Source organism: Mauremys mutica, chromosome 1 (genome assembly GCF_020497125.1).
Source record: "Mauremys mutica isolate MM-2020 ecotype Southern chromosome 1, ASM2049712v1, whole genome shotgun sequence".
NCBI lineage: Eukaryota > Metazoa > Chordata > Testudines > Geoemydidae > Mauremys > Mauremys mutica.
In genome coordinates, this window is record NC_059072.1 from 176,195,365 (window position 1) to 176,217,801 (window position 22,437).

General features: G+C 41.2%; 1 protein-coding gene across 6 annotated transcripts in view; it reads left to right on the plus strand.

Annotated features, from left to right (window-relative positions):
• ARL6 (ADP ribosylation factor like GTPase 6) overlaps positions 1-22,437 on the plus strand; it is a 37,259-nt gene that overhangs the window by 13,109 nt on the left and 1,713 nt on the right. For 5 of the 6 annotated variants that reach the window (XM_045002644.1, XM_045002642.1, XM_045002646.1 and 2 more), the window contains exons 4-8: positions 8,655-8,723; positions 11,909-12,003; positions 17,242-17,382; positions 17,484-17,613; positions 18,799-18,854. In XM_045002644.1, the coding sequence (XP_044858579.1) occupies positions 8,655-8,723; positions 11,909-12,003; positions 17,242-17,382; positions 17,484-17,613; positions 18,799-18,854 (491 nt within the window). The remainder of the gene's footprint in view (positions 1-8,654; positions 8,724-11,908; positions 12,004-17,241; positions 17,383-17,483; positions 17,614-18,798; positions 18,855-22,437) is intronic. The other variant, XM_045002647.1, reaches the window with a different exon arrangement.

The window sequence follows — 22,437 nt, forward strand, 5'->3', positions numbered from 1 at the left end:
ACCAGATACGATTTATATCTAGTACTCCTGGGGGGATTCTGCATGTCCGCAGAAAACGCACCCCCCTCCCCACAGAATTCCTGTGCTTCCCTGCAGAAAATGGCAGGGAAGCCAGGGGAGGAGGGGGGAGGGAATCACTGACACAGTTTGGGGGGGATTGCCCCCCTCCAAACAGAGGCGAGGCATGGGGTTGTACACAGGGTTAGGTGCCACTGCCTCCCCCTTATTTCTGCAAGCACAGAGCTGCCCAGCAGAAGGAGGTTGCGTCTGGGCTCCACTGACTCTGCAGCTGACGGCTGCCTCCTGGGTCTTAGTGAAAGTCATGCTCCCCTTCTGTGTGCTGGGAGCCTTCCTGTTTTCTGTGCAACAGTGAGTGCCCGCGGGGGGGTTGGGGAAGTGGGGGTGGGGGAAATGAGGGAAGGGGAGGTGGGGAGGGAAAGAGGTAGTGGGGAAGGAAGGGGGTGGAATAGGGCAAGGGGAGGGGAATGTGTGGGAATGAAGTGCAGGGGCTGAGGAAGAAAAAGGGATAGGGGAATCGCGGGGGGGGGAATGGGAATGCTGAATTTAAAATGTTGTGCAGATAATTTTTAATTTTTTGGTGCAGAATTCCCTCAGGAGTAATCTAAGTAGACAGCTTTGTGCTGATGGCCCATCAAAGACACTTCGCTCTCACAATGGGTCATAGAAGAAACTCATTCCGCCCCAATGGCTCCTCCTGCGGATACTTCAGGCTCCAATAGGCCAATCACTACCCCATATGAGTCATTAAGCCATGTAAGGACATGTAATGTGCTCCTGTGATCCTGGACTCCCTCTTGTGCCAGTAACTTTCCATAGACAGGGCTGCGAGCTTTGTTTGAAACAGAAAATATCCAGGCACATGGCAAAGAGTGTAGAAGACTCCTGGGATGACTTCATTTTGTCTCTTTCCTGCTCTGATTTTCTGGATTATGGATTTACAACTAAAAGGAGCATATTGGACTATGGACTGAGAACCTTCCAATCTTTTGGATGTTACCAGAGAAACCTTACAAGCCAGCAGTCTATAACATCACTGCTACAAACCTGATATAAGAACATTGCAATTATTGTATGTATATTATCTACTAACCATTTTAACTCTCCTTCTTTTCTTTTATTAATAAACCTTTAGATATTATTTACTAAAGGATTGTCAGCAGTGTGATTATTGGGTAAGATCTGAGTTATATATTGACCTGGCTGTGTGACTGATCTCTTGAGATCAGCTGACTCCTTTGTTTGGTAAAATTGGTTTTCCGCAATGGCTCATCATAGAGTCCAGTGTCTGGCTGGAATGCCTAAGAAGACTGCACTTTTGACTTCTTGTTAACCAATGTGGTGAGACAGAAGTTTACTTTTGTTATTGGCTTGGTATAATCTAATAATAGAATAACCACAGGTGTGCAGTGAGTCTGCCCTATTTCTCAGCAGTCTGTCCTGAATCTGGCATTCTCAGCTGTGACCCACTGAGGCACATTGACAGTGTGGTCGTAAGTGATGTGTATATTACTGACACTTCAGTCTGTCAGCTGGTCAGTTCACCTAGTGGCTGCATGTAGATGTTGGAAAGGCCTAAAGAGAGAATTATTCTTTGTGGGACTCCACAAGTGAGAGGTCTAGTGGTGCAGGTGTAGTTTCCCATAAGTACAGTTTGAGTCCTTCCTGGACGGATGCACCCAAAACATTTTAGTGCATTATTCTGTAACCCTGCCACTTCTCTCAAATGAGATGGCAGTATCTCATGGTCAGCAGTATCAAATGCTGCAGAGAAGTCCAGGAGGAGAATGGATATCCGCCCTCTATCTGTTGGCAAGAAGAGCTCATCCATCAATGGCACTAAAGCTATTTCAGTTCCATTGCCTGACCTGAATCCAGATTGTGCCTGGTGTAGAGTATTCAGTTCAGTTAGATGAGCTTGGCTTTCAGTAGCTTATCTGTGAATGTGCTTAGGAATATGAGGTTTGAGATTGGGTGGTTGTTTTCTAGAACCAGTCTTGATTGGACTATTACATATTTGAAGGGAGAAGGGAAGATTCCTTCTCTGAATGATGCGTTGGCTATTTTGGTCAGGACAGGAGTGGCACCAGATGCTAATAGCACCAAGCCGATGCTAGTGGCACCAAGGCAAGAGGGGCATGGGTTGGATTCTCAAGTCTTGGGTTGACTCTTTTTGGGTGTCCAGAACTTCTTGGTGAGCAAATGTACTGAACTGTGGGAGTGCAGGTGGAGTGATCCATGCTGTTTAAGAAGACTTCCCAAATGAATTTTTCAGGAAAGTAAGATGACAGTACTTTGCAGCACTTAATGCTCAATACTGGTGCAGGTTGTAGGCACTCAAAGTTGGTAAAGCAGTTTGCCACCCTGGATACTTTCATGTCCTTTCCACAGGTACTAATGCAGAGAGTGGACTAGATGGTACATCTGAGAGAAGGGAGCAGAAGGAGACTCCACTGATTGGAAGGCACGAGATGCACTGTCCTAGGGATGGGGGTTCCACAACCACTGCTCCCAAGAGAAGGAGGAGGGTGGTGGTGGTTGGGGACTCCCTCCTCAGGGGGACTGAGTCATCTATCTGCCGCCCCAACTGAGAAAACCGAGAGGTCTGCTGCTTGCCAGGAGCTAGGATTCACGATGTGACGGAGAGACTGCCGAGACTCATCAAGCCCTCGGATCGCTACCCCTTCCTGCTTCTCCACATGTGCACCAATGATACTGCCAAGAATGACCTTGAGCAGATCACTGCAGACTACGTGGCTCTGGGAAGAAGGATAAAGGAGTTTGAGCCGCAAGTGGTGTTCTCGTCCATCCTCCCTGTGCAGGGAAAAGGCCTGGGTAGGGAGCGTCGAATTGTGGAAGTCAACGAATGGCTACGCAGGTGGTGTCGGAGAGAAGGCTTTGGATTCTTTGACCATGGGATGGTGTTCCAAGAAAGAGGAGTGCTAGGCAGAGACGGGCTCCACCTAATGAAGAGAAGGAAAAGCATCTTCGTAAGCAGGCTGGCTAACCTAGTGAGGAGGGCTTTAAACTAGGTTCACCGGGGGAAGGAGACCAAAGCCCTGAGGTAAGTGGGGAAATGGGATACTGGGAGGAAGCACAAGCAGGAGAGTGCAAGAGGGGAGGACTCCTGTCTCAGACCGAGAAAGCAGGACAATCAGCGAGTTATCTTAAGTGCCTATACACACATGCAAGAAGCATGGGAAACAAGCAGGGAGAAGTGGAAGTCCTGGCACAGTTAAGGAACTATGATGTGACTGGAATAACAGAGACTTGGTTGGATAACTCACATGACTGGAAGACTGCCATGGATGGATATAAACTGTTCAGGAAGGACAGGCAAGGCAAAAAAGGTGGGGGAGTTGCATTGTATGTAAGAGAGCAGTATGACTGCTCAGAGCTCCAGTATGAAACTGCAGAAAAACCCGAGAGTCTCTGGATTAAGTTTAGAAGTGTGAGCAACAAGGAGGATGTCGTGGTGGGAGTTTGCTATAGACAGCCAGACCAGGGGGATGAGGTGGACGAGGCTTTCTTCCGGCAACTAGCAGAAGTCACAGGCCCTGGTTCTCCTGGGAGACTTTAATCACCCTGATATCTGCTGGGAGAGCAATACAGCGGTGCACAGACAATCCAGGAAGTTTTTGGAAAGTGTAGGGGACAATTTCCTGGTCCAAGTGCTGGAGGAACCAACTAGGGGCAGAGCTCTTCTTGACCTGCTGCTCACAAACAGAGAAGAGTTAGTAGGGGAAGCAAAAGTGGATGGGAATCTGGGAGGCAGTGACCATGAGATGATCGAGTTCAGGATCCTGACACAAGGAAAAAAGGAGAGCAGCAGAATACGGACCCTGGACTTCAGAAAAGCAGACTGACTCCCTCAGGAAACTGACGGGCAAGGTCCCCTGGGAAAATAACATGAGGGGGGAAAGGAGTCCAGGAGAGCTGGCTGTATTTTAAAGAATCCTTATTGAGGTTGCAGGAAAAAACCATCCCGATGTGTAGGAAGAATAGTAAATATGGCAGGCGACCAGCTTGGCTTAACAATGAAATCCTTGCTGATCTTAAAAGCAAAAAAGAAGCTTACAAGAAGTGGAAGATTGGACAAATGACCAGGGAGGAGTATAAAAATATTGCTTATGCATGCAGGAGCGAAATCAGGAAGGCCAAATCACACTTGGAGTTGCAGCTAGCAAGAGATGTTAAGAGTAACAAGAAGGGTTTCTTCAGGTATGTTAGCAACAAGAAGAAAGTCAAGGAAAGCGTGAGCCCCTTACTGAATGAGGGAGGCAACCTGGTGACAGAGGATGTGGAAAAAGCTAATGTAATCAATGATTTTTTTGCCTCTGTCTTCACAAACAAGGTCAGCTCCCAGACTGCTGCACTGGGCAGCACAGTATGAGGAGAAGGTGACCAGCCCTCTGCGGAGAAAGAAGTGGTTCGGGACTATTTAGGAAAACTGGACGAGCACAAGTCTATGGGGCCGGATGTGCTGCATCCAAGTGTGCTAATGGAGTTGGCGGATGTGATTGCAGAGCCATTGGCCGTTATCTTTGAAAACTCATGGCGAACGGGGGAGGTCCTGGATGACTGGAAAAATGCTACTGTAGTGCCCATCTTTAAAAAAAGGGAAGAAGGAGGATCCGGGGAACTACAGGCCAGTCAGCCTCACCTCAGTCCCTGGAAAAATCATGGAGCAGGTCCTCAAGGAATCAATTCCCAAGCACTTAGAGGAGAGGAAAGTGATCAGGAACAGTCAGCATGGATTCACCAAAGGCAAGTCATGCCTGACTAACCTAATTGCCTTCTATGAGGAGATAACTGGGTCTGTGGATGAGGGGAAAGCAGTGGATGTGTTATTCCTTGACTTTAGCAAAGCTTTTGATACGGTCTCTCACAGTATTCTTGCCAGCAAGTTAAAGAAGTATGGGCTGGATGATTGGACTAAAGGTGGATAGAAAGCTGGCTAGATCGTCGGGCTCAATGGGTAGTGATCAACGGCTCCATGTCTAGTTGGCAGCCAGTTTCAAGTGGAGTGCCCCAAGGGTCGGTCCTGGGACCGGTTTTGTTCAATATCTTCTTTAATGATCTGGAGGATGGCGTGGACTGCACTCTCAGCAAGTTTGCCGATGACACTAAACTGAGAGGAGTGGTAGATACGCTGGAGGGTAGGGATAGGATACAGAGGGTCCTAGACAAATTAGAGGATTGGGCCAAAAGAAACTTGATGAGGTTCAACAAGGACAAGTGCAGAGTCCTGCACTTAGGACGGAAGAATCCCATTCACTGTTACAGACTAGGTACCGAATGGCTAGGAAGCAGTTCTGCAGAAAAGGACCTAGGGGTTACAGTGGACGAGAAGCTGGATATGAGTCAATAGTGTGCCTTGTTGCCAAGAAGGCTAACGGCATTTTGGGCTGTATAAGTAGGGGCATTGCCAGCAGATGGAGGGATGTGATCATTCCTCTCTATTCGACATTGATGAGGCCTCATCTGGAGTACTGTGTCCAGTTTTGGGCCCCACACTACAAGAAGGATGTGGAAAAATTGGAAAGATTCCAGCGGAGGGCAACAAAAATGATTAGGGGGCTGGAGTACATGACTTATGAGGAGAGGCTGAGGGAACTAGGATTGTTTAGTCTGCAGAAGAGAAGAATGAGGGGAGATTTGATAGCTGCTTTCAACTACTTGAAAGGGGGTTCCAAAGAGGATGGATCTAGACTGTTCTCAGTGGTACCTTATGACAGAACAAGGAGCAATGGTCTCAAGTTGCAGTGGGGGAGGTTTAGGTTGGATATTGGGGAAAAAACTTTTTCACTCAGAGAGTGGTGAAGTGCTGGAATGGGTTACCTAGGGAGGTGGTGGAATCCCCTTCCTTAGAGGTTTTTAAGGTCAGGCTAGACAAAGCCCTGGCTGGGATGATTTAGTTGGGAATTGGTCCTGCTTTGAGCAGGGGGTTGGACTAGATGACCTCCTGAGGTCCCTTCCAATCCTGATATTCTATGATAGCAACATGGGGCTGGATGTGGCAGCTTCAGTGGAGGCTGATAGGAAGGTTCTCTTCGCCTGTAATACAGCCCAACATTGGTTTTGAGGAATTTATGTTTGTGTGTGTCAGCCTTTATTTCCCACCATTTTTGTACTTGAGTTTCCATCCCTCTCTTCATCCAGCACACAGTGTCAGAAAACCAATCAGATCCATGTGGGCGATTAGTAGGAAGGGGCTGTTTGGGGCCAGCATGTCAATGGTGGAGAATAATATACAATGATGATGACTCACCCGGTCTTTGACTCCGTGACATGTGGATGGAGTGCTGTTGTCCTTTAGCAGGCTTTGGAATATATTGGAGCATGAGAGTCTTTTGGGTCAGATCAGGATTACTGGTCTATCATGTTGCCTGCGAGCTGGAAGGTCTCTGACCACTGCTTTAACGAGGCCATGGCCCATTCAAGACAATGGCTAGGTTATGATGACTTCTGTCTTGACATACAGGCTCCAGCTCAGGTCCATAGTAAACCAGCTGCTTGGGTTACACCTGAGATGACCTGTGAAACTCCTAGGAAGGCAAGTGAGGAGATGAGTTTGGGGGCTTTTCCCTTGTAGCCTTGTTAATTTTATTGATGTCAAATGATGAGTAGCTGTATGTATTTCACCACCATTGCCAACAAGGTATCTGAGCTCCTTTATGTTGAATCCTTGAGTCTGTGGTGAGCATAAAATCTGTTAGCTTTGGCTCTGGTTTCTAGTATAGGTGTATGAATTTGAATGAAGTTGTCTTTCTTGAGGGACCTCTATTGCCTTTGAGGTTTGCAGAGAAGATTAATACAGTGCTGCCTGCCTTCTTGTCTTATTTTGTTCTGTGATGTACTGATTATCCTGGAGGAATTGGGTGGACTAGCACAGGGCTCCTGGTGTCATCCAGCTAGGTCTCAGTGATGCAGCCTTTTTCAGGTGCTTCATCGCTGGCATAGTCACATATTGTTCTGTTTTTTTGCTAATGGCAGATTAATCAGCATCAATTTTAGTTTGTGTGGTTTGTGCTGTCTGCTTTTGACCTATTCCTAGATAATGATTCTGTGCAGTGTATGGCTGATAAGATGTCTGGAATCTGGTTTCTTATCTGCTCTTCTGTTTTCTTGGGCTGTTCCTCTCAATTTGAACAATGATAAGTGAAGTGGATTGTGTCACGGAATGGTCCAAGTTAAGGAACAGTTGTCTTGTTTGCTAGATGCTAGAGGAAAGGCAGATCTCTTGTATATCCTTTTGGTGCAGCAACCTGCTTGAGTCCTTGGAAGGGGAGGAGCTTAAGCAATGTGTTCCTGAAGTAGTGCTGGGTGTGCTGGAAGCGTGGTGGCATACTATCCATGGAAATCTTGCCACTGTCATTATCATTACTAGGTAGGCTTGAGCCCCACAAGAGAAAACATCAATGTGATCAGATATCCATTTTCTGGAAGTATACTATCAGTGTTATGAGACCCCCTGTTGCTCTTACTTGCTTTGGAAGGGAGATGGTTAGTTATATAGTGGCCTTCTGACCAGCAGGTGGTTGTGAAAGTGAAGAAGCAGGGCTGGGGCTCAGGGATCCTTTGTAAGAGAGGAGAGCCTTGTTCATGGGGTGGTTCCTGTGCTGAGGGGCTGGGAGATTACTCACAGCTTCACTTTCACCTTTTAGAAAATCTTCATTTCTATTTCCAAATTTTCAAAAAGTCAAGAGTGACCAGAGGTCCCTCTCCTGCTGCTTCCTGTTGTGCTGGCCATGTGTGGGGCTTGCTGGAACTGGTTCCTGCTGCTGCTACTGTGTCCTGCTGCAGAGAGGGAGGAAAGAGTGGTCAGAGGTGTTAGAAACCTGGCTCCTTTAAGGGCTCTAAGGAACCTGGTCAGTTTCCCTCTGTAGACAATCCCTAATACTGAACTTAATACTAATACAAATAATGTCAGTAGGCTAGCTTTGCCCACATTTTGCTTAGCTTCATTTATACGGATGCTTCTTATTTGATTCCAGAAGTTGATCAAAATGTTATTTTGTAACTCTTTCATAAGTGGACTTATGATTGTGCTTAGTGTTTGGGTTAAATGCTGAAGATACAATAGACCATTGTCTGCTTAACTGCTTGGGGAAACCCAATAGTACTTAAGTGTTGAGCAAATTAAAATATTACATTGTAAGGATTCTTTCTTGAGGGATAGTTCTGCCCACTGAAGTCAATGAAAGCCATCTGTGCATATTAAGGCATGCCATGAAATTTAAAAATCACACTTCCATCTGAATTTTATTTACCTACTATTACACTGTTACTGTATGATTGACATACAGAAAAAACATTTCACTCCCGATTTTTTCAGGTTGTTTCCTTTTTATATTTGACACTACTTTGTGTAGTCAGTTATTTTCCCTGTCTTTTGTGTGTGGGTCTTTCACACAGCAGAAGGGGGAAGAGAAAACATTTTTTTAATGGGAAGTTATGATTGTACAACCACAAAAACTGACAGGAAGGCTCTGAGGGTTGGTGTCATGTGGAAGTTTATTTTGATTTTTTTTTAAAGTTTTACGTTAACTGTCCATTTAAAAGTGTTAAATGAAAATGAGGAAAATATTTTTTTGTTGTATGGGATCTGTACCTCACTCTTTCTTCCTTTTCAGTTTGTCTTTCACCGTGTTTGACATGTCAGGTCAAGGCAGATACAGAAACCTGTGGGAACATTACTACAAGTGAGTAATATTTTTAAATTCTAAAACATTGCTGTTAATAGTAGCTAAATATTTTTTTTTAAATTTAGACAGAGGTATAACAAGTTATAAGAGCTGGGAGTTGACGCTAGACAATTTCGGACTGGCAATAAGGTGCACATTTTTAAGTGAGGGTATTTAACCATTGGCGCAACAGTCATTGTGGCGGGTTCTCCATCACCAGAAAAATTTAAATCAAGATTTGATATTTTTCTAGAAGGTATACTCTAGTTCAACCAGGAATTAATTCACAGAAGGCCTATAGCCTTCATTATACGGGAGGTTGGACTAGATGATCATAATGGTCCCATCTGGTATTATAATATATGAAAATTAAAAAGTGTGGTTTTACCAGCCTCTTTGATTATTATTAGTCCTAAAATTTATGATGATGGCTTTATAAGCAACTTAGATGAGTCATGAAGGAGTGTGGTTCTTATGCTACTACTGTTACTAAGAATATTGTTCTTAAACAAAGGTTTAAGCAACATTCCACTTCTAAACTAATTGGCTTGGAGTTATCCAGTGCTTTATAATGGCTATGGTAGTCTCATTAAGTATTCTTGTACTGAGACATCAAGCTTGTGTTAGATGTAGCTATGTGTTTCTGATTAAACCATAATACTCGCTGTAGGTTTATACTGGATTGTTAGTATAAATAATTCAAAACACATCTCACTTAGAACAATAAAATATGGGATAAGAGAGCATGTGGAGATAGAAAATGAGATTTATGAACAGTTGGTAGCAAGCATATGTATGGGGACTGGTTCTTAGTTCACTGAGGGCAGCATAGAAAAGGAGAAATTAACACTTAAAAAAAAAAGGTTGGGGGATCACAGGTAGAGGATGGATATCTTACCGTTTTTCTGACATTCATATCCACTTTATGAGGCCTGGATGAACCTAAACGATGCTGATTTACTGCTGTTTTTGTAGACAATTGTAATGCAAAGCTTCAAAGAACGAGGCATCTATGTAGTTATCAGGGTACTAACAAATTGTATGCCTTTTATCCTATATGTTGTGACAAAAATCAAATAAATGCACTTAATAAAATTGTGCTGTTCTTTTGGCACATGCCCTATATTTAGATTTTTCCATTTTATTTCTTGCTGATATTAACATTTGAAACTTCTTTTTTAGTGATTTCTAGCTTCTAAACTACTCTGATATCATTCATGTGAATATGAAGGCCAATAGTGAGCAAGAAAAAAGTAACCTGAATTCTCCATTTTGAATGCTTGAATGTTGATGTGTTTATTATTGATAAACTTTGCTGTAATATTCTTTGTTGTTCCTCTTCCTCTTTTTTATTTATTTATTTTTTTAAATTGGGGATTAACATAGAGGCTTTTCCTACAAAAATGAATTGGCAGTTTGAGATATTGTCAGATGGCTATTTTGTAAATGTGCATTAAGGCTGGGATTTTCAAAGCAGCCTAAGGGTGTTAGGTGCCAAATTTGGATGGGATTTGGATGCCAAATTCCCAGAAACTGCTTTTTTTTTTTTTAAATTTCAGTCAAAGTGTGTAAAAGGAGGAACACCTTAATGCCAGTTTTTAATACAGTGATGTCCTATGTGGCAGAAAATCAGTGCGTGCGCAACTGGTTAGTTTTCATTTGTATCATGTCCACAGTTTGAGTATAGGTTCTTAGCAGTAACACTGACACTACAGTGCACTTTAATATCAATATTCTCCCTATCCACTGCAGTTCTTTTATCTATATGGGATTTAATTCCATTTAAAAGTAGCATACAGAAAAGCAATACACCTCTACCTCGATATAACGCTGTCCTCGGGAGCCAAAAAATCTTACCACGTTATAGGTGAAACCGCGTTATATTGAACTTGCTTTGATCCACCAGAGTACGCAGCCCCAGTCCTCCGGAGCACTGCTTTACCGCGTTATATCCAAATTCGTGTTATATCGGGTCGCATTACATCGAGGTAGAGGTGTATAATAAACTAGTAAAGATAAGCAAGATAGCCATTTTTCTGTACTTGCAAAGTTAATCTACAGGTCTGATCTAGAACTTGTGCACATAAATAGGTACTTCCAAGTATTTGACACTCTTGCACTTTTTTCATATCTGGCTTACACCTCTCTCTTCAAGGGTACATAACTTGAAATCTGATTTAATGATGCATATGGTATCTTGACTCTTGAATATTGTCTGTGTGTGTGTGAGTGAGAGAGAGACACACACACACACATAGGAGAATCTTGTTTCTTTGTAAGTAAATATATGCTAGAATTGTAACTTCACTATAGTACTATTGTACAAACCTGATGTTAACACTTCATTTTAGTAGTTTCAGATATGCTGGAACGTTCACAACAAATATTAAGCATTTGCTTACAATTTATTTAGCTTTTTATGCAATACACACCAATAAGTGTGGGCCTAATCATGCAATCTTAACTTGGCCAAATTTCCCACTCTCTTCAATAGCAGTGGTAGGTGATCAAGAACTGCAGGATTGGGTTGTATTGTGGAGATGAGAGGGGAAGAACATACTGGTAGCTGACCTTCAAGGAAGATTAAGATGCAGAGAAAAAGATTACAAAAAAATTCAGTAAAATGCAAAAATATTTATAGGGGTTTCTTGTATACAGTTCAGAAAATGCGTTGATATACTGTTATAAACATTTTCAATTTTCCTTTATTAGAAAGCAAAAATAACTCTCAATATTAAGTCTACAAAGTCACTAGTTGAATCAACTATGCATACTGAAAGTGTCTGCATTCTTCAAGATACTGATAGTTTAGACCATAGGTTCTCAAATTGTGGTCTGTGGACCAACAGTGGTCTGTGAGCTCCATTCAGGTGGTCCGTGGATAGTTCCCTCTAAGGTGAGCGCCTGGGTGACTGCACATGAGAGAATGAAGGGCCATCCAACTAATTAGTGGAGCCGTGCAGGCATGGCTGTGAAATTGATAGTTTTTATAGCAGAAAAGTTACATTGTTAACCAAAAGGCCAGATTTCAGAAACTGGCCTCAACTCAAAGGTTTCTAGCAAAAATCTTCCCTGAGATTGTAGAAATAGCTAGACAGTTCTGCATGGGAAAGGAGTAAAGAAAATATTTTGAAAGGCTTTTGTTGGTAAAAGTTTCTGAGGGAGCTTACAAATTTGCCTCTTTACTTTTCTATATTATGCAGAGAAGGCCAGGCCATTATTTTTGTCATTGATAGCAGTGATAAATTAAGAATGGTTGTGGCCAAAGAAGAACTTGACACCCTCCTGAATCATCCAGGTGAGAAAACTGTATTTTCCTACCATCTCCATATTATGTTGTATTGTTTTAAACATAGAAACTCTTATTATTATAGACGTTCTGCATTTTAAGTAAATTTCCCTCCATTTTAGCCATTGATAGGAGCTAGAATAAAAGTAAAATGGAATTTGTATAACAAGCCAATATTTACTTCTGTTGAGGAGAACATCAAAATTTAGAACCTGATAAGATTCCTACTGACCTCAGTAGGAGCTGGATTGGGCCTTTTTTGATCAAGGTGGAACAGAATTTAATAGTTGCTTTGAGGGACAATAAATCATGGCATTTAAAAGCTTGGAGTTCATAGACAACATGTTTGTTTTCATCTGCAATGTCTGAAAAAAATTCCATTAAGACCATGAATTACTTCAATATAACTTTTTGCTGTTTGGTTAATGCTGTACCAGACCTCAGTATTGGCCTCTGAAGAGGTAAAAACACTAGAAACTTATATTATGGTTTTGCAGCCAGAAGTAGTGATAGCTAAATGATGCCACAATTTCAACTGTCTAAATAGGGAGGGAGATTATTTTTAAGGTTATATTTTGAAATAAGTTATGTGGGGTGTTTCCATATTTGTTCCCAGGGGTATTGGAATTAAACCAATTTACTCGCATAATATGGATGTTCTGACTAATCACGAGAACAAACCCTATGCAAGAATTTTAAAGTAAAACCGCTATATAGCCTAATTTTAGTTCCCAGTCTGGCATATTCTAGCACTTCAGTGGGGTGTTGATTACTGGATCTATCGCACTGAAAAGTTGTAGGGTAGGATTCTGACAACATAAGGAAAAGTTGTTTACACACTACCTCTTAGTCAGAAACAAAGTTATTGTGGAAACTAATAAAGATAAGAATGATTCTGGGGGCATTATTGGTGTAAAAACAAAATATGTACAGCTTGGTCAACATGATTAATGAGTTGATTAGCATAAAAATTGTAGTTGGGTCTGAGAGAGCTGATTGGTGAAGAGGAGAGGACTCAAGGACAGACTCTGGTACAAAAAGGAGAGACAGAAAGAACAGTTAGAGGGAGTAGTTGGAGGACAGTACCACAACAACCAAGAGAGCAGAATGTCAAGGAGAAGAGAGTGACCCATAATACTGAAGGCTGCAGAAAGAGCAAGTTCACTGTACAAATGAATGTAATCTTGTTTCCAGGGATCAAGCTTGTGACCTTCTACAGGTCCCATTGGCCCAGGAAAGGGATATCTTGAATTTCTGTCTCATAGCATCATAAAACAAATGTAATAGAAAATTGTTTGTTTTGCTGTTGTGAATATTCATAGGACTGCTGAATTGGTTGATAATGCAAAGGTGTATGCAAGAGTAGTAGCAATCATTCTAGCAGTCGTCATAGAAATCCATAGAAATGTAGGGCTGGAACAGAGCTCAAGAGGTTATCTCATCCATTTTCCCCATGCATGATTAAGTATACCTAGACCATCCTTGACAGCGGTGTTTCTCTAATGTGTTGTTAAAAACCTCTGAGTATGGAGATTCTACAAACTGCCTAGTAACTTGTTCCAGTGCTTAACTAATCTCGTAGTTAGAAAGTTTTTACTAATATCTAATCTAAAACTCCTTTGCTGTAAACTAAGTGATTACTTCTTGCTGTACCCTCCGTGGACATGGAAAACAATTGATCACCAGCCTCTTTATAACAAGCTTTTGCATATTTAGAGACTATTATCATGTTCCCCCTCAACCTTCTCTTCTCTAGACTAAACATGCCCAATTCTTTCAACTTTTCCTCATAGGTCATGTTTTCCAAATCTCTAACTATTTCTCTAGCTCTCCTCTGGACTCTGTCCAGTGTGTTCACATCTTTCTTAAAGTGTGGTCCAAAACTGGACACTGTACTCCAGCTGAGGCCTCAGAATAGCATTTGCTTTTTTCGCAACAGCATTGCACTAACTCATATTCAACTTCAGACCCACTATAATCCACAGTGTTTTCTGCTGTACTACTGCCTTGCTAGTTGTTCCCTATTTTGGCTATTTGTGCATTTGATTTTTCTTTACTAAGTGAAGTACTTTGCACTTTTGAATTTAATCTTGTTAATTTTACACCAATTCATTAAGATAATTTAATTCTTCACCTGCTTGCAATCCCTCCCAGTTTGCTGTCCACATATTTTAAAAGTGTATTCTCCATTCCGTCTTAGTTAATGAAAATACTGAATAAATCCAGATCCTAGACAGATCCCTGTGGAACCCCATTTGATGTGTCCTTTCAATTTGACAGGAAACAATTTATAACTACTGAGTATGCTCTTTCAATCAGTTGTGCACCCACATTATAATAACTTCATCTAGTTTGCTTATGAGACTGTCCTGTAGGACTGTGTGAAAAGCTTTACTGGGGTCCAGATATATCCTATCTACTGCTCCCTCCTCACCATTATGCTCGTTATCCTGTCAAAGAAGGAAATTAAGGTGGTTTGGCATGATTTACTCTTGACAAATCAGTGTTGGCTGTTACTTATCACCTTATCCTGTAGGTTTGACTATGATTGATTAAAGTAGTTTCAGATTTATTCAGTTAATACCTAGATTAGGCTAGTAATACTTTCTGTGGCTGTTACTTGGAACAAAACCACTTCTTCCCACATGCCACTGCAGCAGTTGAGATCAATTGGTGCACTTGAGAATATGTCCCTAGATTTAAATGGAGACTGGTGTCTGGTGATCCCCTGAAATGTATCTAGAATTCAAAATCAATATCTCTTGAAGGTTTACTAGAAGAGGGTTACATATCTTAGGATAAGGTATAAGTTCATGTCTTTCTCTTAGGCTTTTGTCTGGAGTGGTTGGGGAGGAGAGGATGGTAAAGTCAGTTTCATTGTTATGTCTTTATTTTTAAGAGATGCATATTGGTGTGTGCCCTGAGATGACAGTAGCTGGCTGTGTTGTGAAAATGAAAACATTTTTAAAGAAAAATAGATTACTATAATTGGACAACACATACTACAAATAGTGGGGGTTTTAATGACCATTGTTCTCAGTTATATTTTTATTATAACTTTATTCTACAGCAATTAGGATACTTGATGCTCTCTAAAGGTTGTTATCTTGCATAGATATCCACTCTTGGGTTACTTGACCTCCAGAACATGCTTCCAAGATACCTTTGCGTTTTCAGAAATCTCTTATATAAAATTCAAGGCATCGGGGAGAGAGGGAAGATATCATGGCCTCCGACTATAACAGAGAAGCAGGCTTTAACTAGTAGCTACAATGTTCAGATATTTGAAGTTGGCAGAGGAGAATTTCTTCTGTGTTTTTATAGGTATGTTGTAGTTGTATAACTTTGTAGCAATATATAAAAAAAGCTGATACTATAGAATGGAAGCAAAAGTTGCAAAACCATTTCTGCCCCAGTGTTTCACAAGTTCATAACTTTCTGAAAAATCACTTCTTGGGCTGATGTTTTCTTTGCATGTTCTCTAGCAAAAGATGAAAGTCTGAGGAAATTACTTTCAGACATTTCTGTTCTGTGCAGGTTAGAAAAATACTTTTTCCATTTTAAAAAAACCTCTCTTCACACAATTAAAAAATGGCTGATTTTTTAAATGAGGTATATAAAATAATTCCTGTTAAGAACACCCATAACCAAATTTTGGGAAAAAAAGATGAATATGAATGATATGAAAAACTAACAACTGGCTACTGTGTATATGCAGTAGAAAATATTGTTAACACACAGGTATGCTTCTAGATAGACGTGAATACTCTTACTTAAGTGTACACTTATCAGTGTATGATGTTGGCATCTTAAATGGGCTTTAACCTCATTCTCTTAAATAATAATAATACCAAACCAAACATACAATAACCCAAGAAATTAAGAGTGGTAAACTGTTAATATAACACTAGCTTTGCACAGTTGAAATAAAAGATGGAAATAAAAATGTTAGGATTCCTACAATAACATTAATTTGGCCACTTTGCATGCATCTGATATCCCTATTCCTATATTGAATGTATCCATAGAATGCGACAGATGGGCAACATGATTAACTTTATGTTGCTGTAGGAACTTTAGCTTTTTCATTTCTTGACTGTTTAAGTGTGAAACCTAAAAGTTGCTTTAATTAAGCATAAGTTGCATGTTCTCAGGTTTTTAATTTGCTAGAGGCTGTCTGAGGGGGACAAAAAGTAGCTCCGAAGCTGGCAGACAGTTTTAGTTACTGTTGCTTTTTGATGTGCCATCCTGATCTCTGAATGTGGGAGTTGTGGGGGGAGGAATGTAGTTTCCAGCCATTATGAAGACAGGCTGAAGAGTTGTTTTTTAAAAAAACAACAAAACAAACACACACACAAGCCACTTCAGAATTATGAAGCTTACTTGTCAGCAAAGGAGACTGGTCTGTGGGTTCCAAGTGTAAACAATTAATGTAATGAGAAATTAGTTAGTAATCCTTTAAAGCATACATTTCTTTGAAAAACTCTAATATCTTAGTGGTGCTTACTTCCCATTCCTCAGAGTTTAGGGAGAAGCTATACCTAAAGTGCTCACTACAAATTCTGATGGTGATGGGGAAAAAAGTAGCATCTTCCTATCAAGATTTGGATGATATATTCAGATGTAGTCTTCCATATTTTCTCCCCTAATGCACCACCCTTTTCCTTGATAGCAACACAGGTATCCCATAGCTAGACTTGCTATTACCCAATTTTTTGTTACAGGCTAGAGCACTGGTGGACTTTGTTTTCTTCCAGTGACTCTTTAACATTCTATATTAGCCAGACAGATTTGAGCATTTTAATAGATGCTGAGTGTGTTCTCACTGCTTTGTCTGCATCTGTGGCATAAAGACATTTCTCCATACTCTTCTTGGGTGTATGTAAGTATGCCAAGAGCTAAGTTAATTGCCAATGTGCTGAGCTCCCTGCTCCAGTCTTGTGGTTCCTGCTGCTAGCTGAGAACTACTATTAGAAAAGAGGCCTTTGTTCAAGCACAGGAGAGATGTGAGGGATTACCAAATACATGTTTTTTCTATTTTTGTAGGCTTTAGAGAAAGTAAAGGATTGAGGATAGCTCAATCTATCCTAATTCAGTTATGGTTGCAGGGGTATGAACTCTGAATTTAATCAATTTTGTGGCTATTTATACACCCTGTCCTTCACTAAATAGTGAAGATGTGGTGATTGGAAGCTATGATTTGACACCTACATATTCCTCTTCTTCACCAACAACCTAAACCTACAGCCATAAAGGTATTTGAGTTGGGGAGGGATTTCAAAACTTACCAGAAAATTTGTGAGCACTCCCAAAGCATGCGGCTGAGGCCACGTGACCCAACAGTGTGCGTCTTGGTAGGATACAACCTTCAAAGAACCACAATGACAGGTAAGCAGTATATCCTTTTTTGTTGTTCACGTTTCATTACTTGCAAATGATGACAAGCATTACCAAATATTCTGGTATTCCTTGCTTTTGTTTATGCTTAGATATCAAACACCGTAGACTACCTATCTTGTTCTTTGCTAACAAGATGGACCTCAGGGATGCGGTATCATCTGTGAAAGTCTCTCAGTTACTGTCTTTAGAGAACATCAAAGATAAACCATGGCATATCTGGTAAAGTACTATTACCTCACCTTTTTTGTTGTTGTTTGAAATGTTCAACTTTTAGCTATTCCATATCATTCACTATCCTATTACTTAAATGAGAGCAAACCAGATAAAATGCTGTAACTTTTCACTGGCATCTGAGTAGGTACAGGGCTTTGTATAATATTGCTATGAAATCTGGTTGCAAAAAATACACCTCTAGCTCGATATAACGCTGTCCTCGGGAGCCAAAAAATCTTACTGCGTTATAGGTGAAACTGTGTTACATCGAACTTGATTTGATCTGCCGGAGTGCGCAACCCACCCACTCCCCCCCCCGGAGCGCGGCTTTACCGCGTTATAGACAAATTCATGTTCTATTGGGTGGCGTTATCTCGGGGTAGAGGAGTATTTAATTTGTAAAATAATGTAGAATTGGGTTTGAAAAATTTACCAGAAATCTACTAGCCAGAAACTGAATCAGAGTAGTTGCCCCCAGTGGAGTTTGGGGCCGTGTCCAAGTGGGAAGAACAACCCCACTCACCGTTGCTGGGAAGTGGAATGGTGGTAAATTCTTACCAGAGTGCTGGTTGGTTTTCATGATTGGCTGGCCAATGCAACAGGGACTTAATAGCAGCTGTACTGGGCAAATCCACCCCGGCATACTTCCACCCCTGTGCAGACCTTCTCCCTCTTGCAGTCCGCCTCTATGCAAGCCTCTATGCGCATGGAACAATGGCAAATAGTGGTAAATGCACAAGAAAGGGAGAAGAAAACTTGCCAGGGGGGACACACAATTGGAGGATTTTTTTGACGGCAGTGTTTGCATTGTTCAGTGTTGCGTGCACTTTGTTTTATTACTGTTAGTCTATAAGGTGCTACAGGACTCTTTGTTGCTTTTTACAGATCCAGACTAACACGGCTACACCTCTGATACTGTTCTGGTATAATGCAGAGTGGAGAAAATATTTCAGAATAGTGTCCATCCAGAGAAACTATACTAGAATAGCTCTAGCGAAATAGTTAAATATGCTCATGTAGGCATGGCCTACTTCTTGGTAAAGAATAATATGCCTGACACTGACACATGCTGCATTTGGAGATATTCTACTGTACTTACCACATAGTTCACAAAATTCAGATGTAATGACCACTTTTACTCAAACCAGTGTCTTTACATGGCTTTTATAGTGTAGTCTCTGTTTATTTTAGTGCTAGTGATGCGCTTAAAGGAGAAGGGTTACAAGAAGGTGTAGATTGGCTCCAAGGTAGGTCAAATCTACTTCTATTATAATTTTATTTTCTTTCCATTAGACTTTGTTTTCATTTTGTAAGTTTTCTTTCATTTCATTTGCCTTGTTTCTATCTATTTCTGCTCTCAGATCAAATCACACAGTGAGTACCAGTACCAAACCTGATATTTTACGCCTTTGAGTTTCGTTTTTTATTATGATTTTCTGCAGCAAGGGCCATTCCAGCAGAGGTGATATTTCTTTTAAAAAATTACATACATAAACCCAAAATTACAAAATATTCTTTGTAGAAAAGATAAACTATTACAAAAAATTAATGTGTACTATTGGAAGTGGGACTTGCAGTCTAAGAATGTCTTGCTTACAGTAAGAGTACAATGTGCTCTTAAATCTTTCTTATGTTGCACATGGTAACTTAATTATTTTCCTGGTTACCTTAGCTGTCATGCTCCAATGTTCCATATTTCTTTTTTCTCCATATTTTATTATCCCTTTCAATTGTTGAGTAAACAGGCTGAGCAATATATGAAGGTTTCTAGAAGAACTGGGAGCCCTAGTCCAGGTTAATCTTACAAGAGCACTCTTGAACACCAAATATTTCCTAACTGCAGCATATGTGACTCTGTCCTCCACTCAAGCCGTGACATTTAGGGGTGATTGTGTTTCCACTGAAGTGAATGGCAGTCTTTATTGATTTCAGCAGAAGGATTGGGCCCTTGAGGAATAGCCATTTTTTATGGATGTCTGGAGGCGAGAGAAGGCTATTAAAATGTATTGTATGGTGTCATATACATTTATAATGATATAGAAGCTGAAAACATCTTGGGCCCTTGCTTCTGCATTTGTTGTTGGAGCTGTAGAACAGGTTTATTATGAACACTCTGAGTTGCAAAGGGACTCTGTCAATTTAAAAATCTAGTCACTTCCAAAAAATGAGTTAAAAGTACAGCTGGCCAACATAGGGGTTTCCAGTTAATAGTAAAGTTCATGGTTTTGATATTTGGGTTCATTCCAAATTGGAATGAATCCAAGTTTTTCAACATTATCCATGAACTGGAAATCCTGAAAAAAAGTTAACAAAATGTCAGTGTCAATTTTACCCTGCAGCTGCCAGGTCTCTCCCCATGGTCTGCAACTCGGGGGAAGCCCTGGGGGTTCTGGCCAAGGGAAGTCCACATGGTACATTTGCCCTCGAGCAGCCCATTAAATGACTTCCTGGCTCCTTGGCAAGTATCTTAGAAATTCTAAGGGTATGTCTAAACTGTGATTAAAACCCCTGTGGCACCAAGTCTCAGAGCCTGGGTCAGCTGACTATAAAATTCTAGTGTAGACATTCAGGCTCAGGCTGGGAGCTGCCTCTGAGACCTACTCCCCTTGCAAGGAGGTCTTTTATTGTAGTATAGACATATCCTGAGAGCAATACTTCTTAAAGTACCTATCTTGGGTGTTGTGAGGATTGATTATTTAATTTATATATTAATGTTTGTGCAATCTTTGGAAGATGTTAAGCACTGTAAAATAATATTAAATCCTTCTATGACTAATTATTAAAAGAAGTGCACTACTTTCTTCTTTGGGACAAGGATTAAAGAATGGAAGACAAAGTGATACATTTACATTATACTGATCATAGCACATGCAGCAGTCTCATAATTACATAAACTGTATGAGATGTTTATGTAATGATTTTAATGTTTTTCGTGCAGTCTGTGTACTACTGTGAGTTTGTATAGTGCTTAGCACAATGAGGCCCTGATTTTGTTTGAGTCCTTGAGTGCTACTGCTAAACAAATAGTAACAAATCCTACATTTAGGTTGGTAGGATCACTTGAATTTCCCTCAGTCTAATGCACACTTCTGAAATGAAGTAGTTCATTAATTATTATAATATAACTTAAAATAACTTGATTTAAATCTAATTGGGAACAAAAGTCAATATTTGTGCAAGGCCTTTTATAAAGCCTGGTCTACACTAGGCGTTTAAATCGGTTTTAGGAGCGTAAAACCGATTTAACGCCACAACCGTCCACACTAGGAGGCACCTTATATCGATTTTAATGGCTCTTTAAACCGGTTTCTGTACTCCTCCCTAACGAGAGGAGTAACGCTAGTACCATATCGGATTAGGGTTAGTGTGGCCGCTGATCGACGGTATTGGCCTCCGGGCAGTATCCCACAGTGCACCAGTGACCGCTCTGGACAGCATTCTGAACTCGGATGCACTGGCCAGGTAGACAGGAAAAGCCCCGCAAAGTTTTGAAATTCATTTCCTGCTTCCCCAGCGTGGAGATCTCATCAGCACAGGTGACCACGCACAGCTCATCAGCACAGTTAACAATGCAGTCTCCTGAGAATCGTAAAAGAGCCCCAGCATGGACTGCACGGGAGTGCGCGAGGTGTTTAAAACATTCACGATTGCGGTATTGAGCTGAGCAGGGTCCATGCTTGCTGTGCTATGGCGTCTGCACAGTTCACCAAGCAAAAAAGGCGCGAAACGGTTGTCTGCTGCTCAGGGAGGGAGGGGTGAGGCTGTACCCAGAACCACCCGCGACAATGATTTTTGCCCCATCAGGCACTGGGATCTCAACCCGGAAATGCCAAGGGGCGGGGGAGGCTGCGGTAACTATGGGATAGCTACGGGATAGCTACCCACAGTGCAACGCTCCAGAAATCGACGCTAGCCTCGGACCATGGACGCACACCACCGATTTAATGTGTTTAGTGTGGCCGCGCGCACTCGATTTTATAAAATCTGTTTTACAAAACCGGTTTATGCAAATTCGGAATAGTCCCATAGTGTAGACGTACCCTAAGAAGCTGTGTAATTTGCTCCCCACCCCCATTTTGGTGTTCTGTTCTGAGCAAGCCACTAGATGTCAGTAATGATCTAAAGTAAATGTTGATCTTAATTCAAACTGCAGTAAAGTATTACTTTTAATCAGGTACTATATTTTGCATTATCTCCATTTAGTCACAAGTACTAGAGAGCTCTGTCTATTCAGAGTCTCATCTGGTGACTTGAGTGACATAGGTTTTTTTTAACTACTTATGCTTTCTCTGCATGTTGATGATGAGAATGTGAGTGAAGGAATTACTTACCTATCACTGTTCAGTAGCATTTTGAGGAAGGGGGAACAATTCCCCAAAAATAACATTTATGGGAGGGTGTTCTATTCTCCCACAAAAGGGCAGGGTGCACCTTACCCATCACACAGGTTTTGTTTTTTTTTCAGAGGGCGCTTATTATGAGTTTCCTATTCTTCTCCCACATCCTATCACAAAAGGCAGCTTGCAGCTCAGCAGTTTTTCCTGACTTCCTGACCTGACTTGAAAGTCTCCATATTGTCTCAACTTCTTTTGATTCCTCTTGTCTTCATGAGGAATCCTGCGGGTGGCAACAGCCCAGATTTGGAAGTGATGCTCCAGGTACACACTTTCAGGCTGTTGTTTACATGAATCTGAAGTGCCATCCACAGATGCTTTCCTGGCAAAACCTATTCTGGATCAAAATTAAAGATTAAAAATGGACAGAGTCAGCTCTTGGACTAGGGATTAGAAGATGCATTTAAAAATAACACATTTAATTGAAAAGATAAAG